The 9,324-nt window shown below is 44.1% G+C and overlaps 1 protein-coding gene across 1 annotated transcript in view; it reads left to right on the top strand.

Moving 5' to 3' along the window:
- The first annotated feature begins 366 nt into the window (after nucleotides 1–366).
- CWH43 (cell wall biogenesis 43 C-terminal homolog (S. cerevisiae)) overlaps nucleotides 367–9,324 on the top strand; it is a 116,793-nt gene continuing 107,835 nt past the window's right edge. Inside the window, exons 1-2 of the mRNA XM_006894177.1 lie at nucleotides 367–409; nucleotides 6,503–6,694. Of these exons, the coding sequence (XP_006894239.1) occupies nucleotides 367–409; nucleotides 6,503–6,694 (235 nt within the window). The remainder of the gene's footprint in view (nucleotides 410–6,502; nucleotides 6,695–9,324) is intronic.

Here is a 9,324-nt window from a genome sequence, read left to right as displayed (position 1 = left end):
GCGGGAGCCGGGCCCCCAAGCATCACCTGGAGCGAAGGCGAAGGCGGCGCAGGGTGGAGAGGTGCAGCCAGGGGCGGACTGTGGGGTTCGCACAGGCGAAGCCCGGCGGGGCGTGGTGCATAGAATGAAGAGCCCACACCCACCTGGGCTCGCCCCCGGGACTGGCCGGCTTTAGAGGCGGGCGCATGGGAATCCCAGCGCTGGGGTGCAGTTAAGAGAAGACGCGGAGACAGAGGCGGGCGCGTGGGAACTGGAGCGTGGGCGCAGACTCAGGAGAACGTGGTGGCGGGTGGTGGTAGGGGCACAGGGAGCGCAGTGGTCTGACCCATGCTCCTGACCTCGGAAGCACCCCTGGACTCCTCGATGATGCCCTCCCTGTGGAAAGAAATCCTTCTGGAGACCCTCCTGGGTAAGCGGGGGGCCGCCCCTCACCGCACGGTCCTGAGTCCCCGCACACTAGCGACTGGTCTGGCGCCACAGCATTCAGAGAGATTGGCTGAGGTCCGGAAAGAAAAAAAAGGGCGCTCTGTACCCAGAATGGAGATGCCTATCTTCCCCTGGGAACTTTTGCTACCATGCAGGGAGGTAGGGGGTACGAGAGGAAAGAAAAGGTGGGGGGGGGGGAGAATTTCTGTTCTGAAGGGGAAAGTTGGTTGAGGCTTCCACGGTGGCTCTCCACGCGTCAGTCTAGAATCGGTGCAGCAAGGACTTTCTGTACTCCCTCGCCTTTGACCTTGTAAGTTTAATTAATTTTTGATCTGTAACTTCTCGAAGGAGAAGCTTACCAGTTCCCCCACCCTTCTCACTGTTTTTCCTGGGGCTGTCGGTGAGCGCGGAGCTGCAGGTGAGCTGACTGGGCATGGGTGACCTCAGAGGTGTTTGCACGCTTGCTTTGGCTTTTGATGAAAAAGATTGGAGGGAATCCTATTTGCTTACTTAGAGGCCTTGCAAAAACTCCTGAGGACAATTATTAGCGTGATTCTGTCAGAGCTTTAAAGAAGTCAGAGTGAACAGACAAACATGTTTGCGAGATTGCCAGAATGAATTCTGTGGTTGCTATGCACTCGGGAGGGGCAGGCCTGTCCTGAGAACTTTAGTGGGAGTTGGTAAGTCAGGGTTCCTGGTTATTACTTAGTAGCCTTTGGTGGCTTGCTTCATAGGGAACTGCTCTAACCCAAAGCAGTTGGGTGTTCAAATCCACAAGGGGCTCCATCGGAGACAGACGGGCAGTCTCCTCCCATGCGATTTATACAGCCTAAGAAACCCAATGAAGGGTCAGCCTAGAGTTGGTTTTCACTCAACATCGAAGAGTCGGGTTGGTTTGTTTGGAGGACATCCTTGAAAGAGCTCTAGTGGGGAGCTCTGGTGGCCTAGTGGTAAGAAGCAGCACTGCAATCCAAAGGCACATGGTTCAAATCCACCAGCTACTCCTTGGGAGAAGGATGGGCAAACTTTTTCTGTGCAATTAAACTGCCTCTGAAAATTCACTGAAGGCTCACTCTAGCTCAACAGGACACAACCACCACAACAGTGGTTTAGTGCATTAAGAGTCGTGCAGCTCATCAAAAGGTGGTTCAAATGCATTGACTGGTCTAGGGGAAAGGTGAACATTCTTGTCCAGCTGTCCAGATAGACAGCCTAGGAAACCCAATGGAAGGTTTTATGAGTCAGAATCAATTCTGAACTCTCCTTATTTAATGTGTCAGTTAGACTCTTCTAAGTAAAAAATTAAAAACCAAGCAAACAAGCAAAACCCCCCACCCCAACAACAAGAACAACAAACCAACCAGGCACTTAGTGCATCTCACCTCATGGGGACATCATCTCCTAAATCTTTGTTATTAATGCCCTCCGGTGTTCTCACAGTGAGCCCTGTGACAGACTAGAAGTGGTTAGTAAGGCTTTCTGGCTGTAATTAGCAGATCACCTGGCCTTTCTTCCAGGAAGCTGCTGGGTGGGTTTGAACCAGTAACCCTTAGTTGCTTAACCTGTTGGGCCACCCGGGCTTTATATCTCTAAGTATAAACAAAACAGAGCATCAAATCTACTGCTGTCATGAGCCACCAGGTGCCGTTTCCTTCTGAGTTATCCAGAACTCATTGCCACTCTGAAAAGTACTTCTGAAAAACAAAAATGAAGTGGGGGGCATATAGCTCTCTCTGATCTCAAAATATAGTATACAGCTGTAGTAACCGAAACAGCATGGCATTGGTATAATGAGAGACACATAGATCAATGGAACAGAGTTGAGAACCCAGAAATTAACACATCTACCTGTGGTCAATTGGATTTTGACAAAGAAATAAAACATATCAAATGGGGAAATACCAACCTCTTCAACATATGGTGCTTGTAAAACTGGACACCTACCTGCAGGAAACTGAAATAGAATCCACATCTTATACCATTCACAGAAATCAACTCAGGATGGATCAGAGATCTAAGGGTAAAACCCCAAACCCTCAAGATCACAAGACAAAATGGGACCAAACCTAGAAGTCCTACAGTTGTCATTGTTAGATGCCATGGAGTTGAGTACGACTCATAGCAACCCTGTGAACAACAGACCTTGAATCCTGTCCTGCCCGGTGCCATCCTCACTGTCTCTGTTACGCTTAAGCTCATTGCTGCAGTCACTATATCAATCCATCTCATTGGGGTCTTCGTCTCTTTCACCGATCTTCCACCTTTTCAAGCATGATGTACTTTTCCAAGGAATAGCACTGAACATCCCGTGGACCATCAAGAGAACAGACAGATAATGTCTAGGAGAGGGTGCAGCCAGAATGCTCTATGGAGGCAAGAATGATGAGGCTTCGCCTCACATACTTTGGACATGTTGCTAAGAGGGGCTATTCCTTGGAGAAGGACATGATGCCGGGAAGGGTGGAGGGTTGGCAAAGGAGAAGACCCTCAACCAGGTGGATTGATAGGGTGACTGCTGCAATGGGTTGTTGTGTGTCAAGAATTGTGATGATGGAGCAGGGCAGGACTGGATTCAGATCTTTTGTTCATAGGGTTTGTATGAGTTGTACTTGACTCAATGGCACCTAGTAACAACAACAAGCAATATGTCCGAAGTATGTGAGCTGAAGTGTCACCACCCTTGCCTCCAAGGAGCACTCTGGCTTCATTTTTCCCAAGACATACCTGTTTGTTCTTTTGACAATCCAGGAGATGTTCAGTGCTCTTTTCCAACATCACAGTTCAAAGGCATCACTTCTCCTGCCATCCTTATTAATTGTTGAGCTCTCAGATCCACAGCAAGTGATTGAAGAGACCACGGCCTATATCAGGAGTACCTTAGTCCTCAAACTGACATCATTGCTTCTCAGTAATTTGGAGAGATACTTGACAGTGAGCTTCCCCAATACAATACATCTCCTGATCTCCTGACTGCTGAGACCAAGGGTGTTGACTATGGACCCAAGTCAGATGAAAAGAATTTGCTCAATGTGCAGATTAAATAGATATGGAGAAAGGCTACCACCCTGATGTACACTTTTCCTGATTTTAAATCATGCAGTGTTCCTTTGTTCTGTTCAGATAACAGGTTCTTGCTGTAGGTTTCACATGAGCACAATTAAGTGTTTTATGATTCCCATTCTTCTCAATGTACTTTAAGGAAATCAGAACTGAAATATGAACAGAGGTACATTCATCTATGTTCATAGCAGTTTTATTCACAATAGCAAGAAGATGGAAATAGCCCAAATGTCCATCAGCAAACAAGTGGATCAAGACATTGTAGTACATTTACAGAACAGAATACTATTCAGCACTAAGGTACAACAATAACCTCATAAAATACTATATAACAAGGGAGAGGATAGAGTAGATGAAATCAGTCTCATAAGGACAAATAATGCATAAGACTGTTACTGTAAGCAGAAGAATAGCTGAGCAAGATGTGTATAAATAATCAAAAAAGGAAGGGGACAAAGATAAAGAGGTCGCAAAAGTGGGAGGAGGGGATCACTAGGATAACAGATGAGGGGGATGATAGTATAGGAAAGATTCAATGGGGACTTGAAAAGATGGGGTAGTGATAGGCATGGCTCAGTAAGTAATGATAAGTTGTTGTTGTTAATTGCCTTCAAGTTGAGCACGACTTATAGCGACCCTATGAACAAAAGGCCTGAAGCCCCTCTATTGCTATTGACATTTATCAAAGTTCATAGAGTTTCTGGAGGCATGGTGTTTAGGAAGTGGTCACCACTTCTGCTTCCAACCCTGAGAATAGAAGGTTATTGGTTGAGTTGCCCAACGATCTACAGTTAATATATACATTATATGATATATACTAATGCTATACAATAGTAATAATGATATACACTGTATATGAATGATTGTATAAAGAACAATGTACGTGAATGAAACATAATGTAAATAAGTGTGTAAAACACAATGTACACACATGAAACACAGTGTATATTAATGATTGTATGCCAGGCTACTCCTTGGAGGCAAAGATTCTGGGGCTTCGTCTGACATACTTTGGACATGTTGCAAGGAGAGACAGGTCTTTGGAGAGGGACATCATGCTGGGTAGAGTAGAGGGACAGCGCAGGAGAGGAAGACCCTCTATGAGGTGGATTGATTCCGTGACTGGGGTAATCGGGATGGGTGTGTCAGAGGCAATGCGATTGGCACAGGACAGAGTGGCGGTTAGGGCTGTTTTACATAGGGTCGCTATGAGTTGCAAACGACTCGACGGCACATAACAACAACAACAACAACAACATGCAAACCAATAAAATGTGAGTAAGAAAACCCCCCAAACTCATTGCTATTGAGTAAGAACTGACTCAGAACTGACTCCAGTGGATTTTTGAGCTATGGATTACCCATTTTTCTCCTTCAGAGCCTCTGGTGGATTCAGATTGTCAGAGAGGCAGCACCTTTGGGCAAGCAGTCCAAGTGCCTATGGACTAGGCCACCAGAGCTCCCCTATCTTCTGAGTCTCCCGAACAACTCCTTGCTGTCCAGTTGGAATCAGGTCATAGCTGGCCTCATCCTAGTTGAGCTCCCATAGTTAGTAAATTGAACAGGAGGAGACTGCCCATCTATCCTCCTGAGGAGCAGCTGGTGGGTGCCAACCTCCCACCTTTGGGTTGGCAGGGCCGCTGTCATCAGGCCACCAGAGAAGAGGGTAGCATTTAGCAAGAATCTAGAGTTCCAGATAAAAATGCCAATCTCTTTAAATCCTGCCACCAACTCTGTAGAAGGCCCTGATGGTGCCAAGCCTGGGATGTGAACTAAAAGGTTGGAGGCTTGAGTCCCACCGGAGGCAGCCAGGAAGAAAGACCTGGTGATGTGTTTGAAAGGTCAGCTGTTGAAAACCCTGCGGAGCACAGCCATACTCTGACACCTGCGAGGTGGCTGCTGGGGGTGAGAATGGACTCTAAGCAGCTGGTCTTAGCTTGCAACTTTGATATCACTAACTACCCCGATTATTCTGGTTAAGAAAGGTAGGATGAAGGAGGTAACCTGGGAGAAAGTTACCATTCGTAATGGCTAGACGAGGCTGCCTATGGAGCCGGACCACCTGCATTGTTCATTGTGCCATTTGCTACTTGTTATGACCTTCAGTTACTTAACCTTCTGAGTGGCAGGGGTTTTATTTTGAAAAGGGGTGTGTGTGTGTGTGTGTGTGGGTGCGTGTGTGTGTGTGTGTGTGGGTGCGTGTGTGTGTGTGTGTGCTCACGCGTGCACTGCATTTATAAAAGAGGAGTCAAAATTGTATCAGTGTCCTAGGACTAGGCCTTGTTAAAGGGGTAAGAGAATGGAGCATGTTAAAAAAGACTTAGCAGAGAGTTCAACACATGATTAAGTGTCCATGCCTATCATCGTGTTGCACAGGCAGGAGGTTACAGTCAGTGCAGTTGAGAAAAATGAAACTGGCTTCAAATCCAAATGTGCCAACACATCACAGTACCTCGTAAGGGTTGGGTTTTAAATATATTTAAATGGCAAAATATTATTGTCCTAACCAAAGTGCCTTTGGGTGTAGTCTGAGGAGGGAGTCCATATGTCCATTGTTCGCTTTGATTTCCATATTCTACATCACTCATACACGAATTCATTGTAAGTTCGTAAGTACCAACTCAAAGCTGACCTTCCACAGGGTTTCTGAAGTTGTAAATGAAACTGGAAGATATTGCTTAATATTAAGCAGGAGTCAAGCTATGTAAAGTCATTTTATCCAGTAGGATAAAATTCACCCCTGATGGTTCAAATGACAGAAGTGGATTTAATAAAGGCACTATCTACAAACAGAGTTAAAAAAGATTAACAGGGGATGTTGTGGGTCTTTGAAACAACAAAGTTAGCCATTCTCAACCTGGGCCTTACAGGAAAATGGAGGAATTACATTACTCACCTAAGACCACAGTCATGAGGGCAGGTAAGTTGCTTGACACAAACATAGAGGTTAGTGCAAAAAGTTTCCTTCCTCCCTCAAAAATTACATCTCTCCCTTTCTTTTAAAAATTTCTTATAGGCTACATTTCCTGGTCTCTCTTCCATGCCCTGGGACCCATGATCTACTACTTCCCTCTGCAAACACTAGAACTCACTGGACTAGAAGGTTTTTGTATAGTCTTCCTTTCTCCGATATTCCTAACCATTCCTCCTGTCTGGAAATTGGCTAATAAGAAATGGATGTTAACCCTGTTGCGGATAATTACTGTTGGTAAGTTTTGGAAGTGTATCTTTAAGATTTTTTTTGTTGTTGTTAAAATTCAAGTGCAGAAAACAAAGATAATATGATAACAAATAGGCATAAATATGGTCTAATAGTTTCCTTTACAAAGAAAAATCATAAAGTGCAATTATATAAACTCTTCTTTGAAAGGTGATGCTTGAGTTAAAAAGCAAAGATTTATCTTTCACCACTTTTTAAAGAATTGTAGTAAAATTGGGATATCAAATGAAGAATAAAGACGTTTCATGTTTTAATTTTTCTTTCAGGTTTGAAAAGTTTAAAACCCATTTGAAAGAGGAAGAGGATGATATCCTCCTCCTGGATAACTATGAACTGGATAACTCTTAAATATGTTGTTGTTGTTGTTGTTATTCTTATTGTTGTTAAGTGCTGTCGAGTCGTAGACGACCCATAGCGACTCTATGAACAAAAGACCTGAACAATTGTATAACTTTCATCATTTCTCCAAGTTCATAGAGTTTCCAGAGACAAGCTCTTTTGGAAGTGGATGCCACTCCTGCTTCCAAGCTTGTTTTAATTGGGAAGCTTCAAGAAATACTGTCCACCATGGATACCCATTATTGCATTTGATATTTCGGTGTCACAGTGTTTAGCATCACAGCAACCATGAGTTACCTCTGTACAGCAAATGGACAGACCAGGACTATACCACTTAAAAAAATGTTTGACCAAAAATGATTAAAACCAAGCCTGGAGGCAGCAAATTAAAATCAACCACCTTTGACTTGATCTCATACCTTTCTATCCACCAGGCCCACAGAGTTCTATGTTGGTGTTGTTTTAAAAAGTATAATGTTGTTATGTGCTTTCAAGTCACTTGCAACTCATACCAACCCTATGTACAACAGTTCTGAACCCTGCTCTATCCTGAGCCAGCCTTATCATTTCTGACACACTTTCCCCACTACCCGTCACTGAATCAATCCATCTCATCCAAGGTCTTCCTCTCTTGCGCTGTCCCTCTACTCTCCCAAGCATGATGTCCTTCTCAAAGGACTGGTCCCTCCTTGCATCATGCCCAAAGTATGTCAGATGAAGCTTCAGAATCCTTGCTTCTAAGGAGCAACCTGGCTTCACCCTCACCTGTATGAACCTGTTTGTTCTCCTAGCAGTCCATGGTATACTCAATACTCTTCTCCAGCACCATAGCTCAATGGCATCAGTTCTCTTTTTATCATCCCTAGTAATTCATTTAAAAGGGTTGTTAACTAATATCACATGTTGCTGTGTACCTTAGAGTCAGAAGTGACCCATAGCTGACCCTCCAGGGGGTTTCAGGGCTGTAAATCACACAGGAGCTGACTACCCATCTTTCTCCCATGGAGCAGCTAGTGAATTTGAAACGTACATTTGTACTGGCAGCACAATTCCTTAACACTAAGCCAAGAGAACATAGAAAAGACAAAACCTATGCATGTTAATAAACACAACAGTAAGAAAAGCCAAATAATAAAATAGGTAAAAAACCTATGCATGATAATAAACACAACAGTAAGAAAAGCCAGATAATAAAATAGGTAAAAATACTGTGATTGTTGCTATGTACCGTTATATCCAGTGACACTGATGTGCCAAACGTGGTAATGGGTACCCATGGCGGACAGTGTTGGCTGGAGCTTCCCAAATAAAACAAGCCTGGAAGCGGGAGCGGCATCCTCTTCCTAAATGGCTTGCCTCTGGAAACTTTATGTACGAACAGTGCTCAGGCTGTTCATTCATAGGGTCGCTATGAGTCATCTACGACTCGACGGCACCTAACAACAACAACAACCGTTATATCAGAACCGACTCATGGCTTAATTCTCTAGCAAATACATTTCCAGAGGTTGTATATTACCAGGAAGGAGATTACCTTCTTCCTCCTATGGAACAGCTGGTGGATTTGAACCATGAGCCTTTTGGGTGACAGCACAACTCCATAATGTATCTTCTATTCCAAGGATTAATTTCCATCGTATACATGCCAAAAATATGCTTATTTTGATAAAGACTTGAGATTTTTGTATCTTAGTAACTGTTACGAAACTTTGAAGAAGTATCTTTAGTTTTTGAAAAGTAAGATCTTGAGGTCATGGTTAAAAATAAAACCACCAGACTCTAGCCTGGTTGAATCTCTACCTGGAAGCTCTGGATTCTGACTTTCTGCTGTACCTTGGCTAGTTTTCCTGAGATGTTCTTAAAATGATATTTGTTCATGTTATTGATATTGCTAGGTGCCATTAGTCAACCACAACTCAGTGGGTCCTATGAACAACACATCTGGACCCTGTCCTATCCTGTGTCACCCTCACAATCTGTGACACTCTTGAGGCCACAGCTGCAGCCACTGTGTAATCCACCTAGTGAGGGTCTTCTGTGCCTCCGTTGTTCCTCCACCTTTCCAAGCACACATTTGTTCATGAGTCAAGCTCTAGCATTTTGTGTTGACAGTCTGGTGACTTGGTTCTGAAACAGTCATGGGAATCATGATGTGTTTACCATCTGCTTTTCTGAGTCTGGCCCTGAAGAAGGCTGAAATAGCTTAGAGATTTGGGGTTACCCAAGTATGTTGTTGTTGTTATGTGCCATCAAGTCGCTTGAGATTCCTAGCAACCCTA

The sequence above is a fragment of the Elephantulus edwardii genome, unplaced genomic scaffold (genome assembly GCF_000299155.1).
Source record: "Elephantulus edwardii isolate Elephantulus edwardi_28Jun2011 unplaced genomic scaffold, EleEdw1.0 scaffold00137, whole genome shotgun sequence".
In the NCBI taxonomy this organism is placed as follows: Eukaryota; Metazoa; Chordata; class Mammalia; order Macroscelidea; family Macroscelididae; genus Elephantulus; species Elephantulus edwardii.
This window is presented reverse-complemented; position numbering and strand designations above follow the sequence as displayed.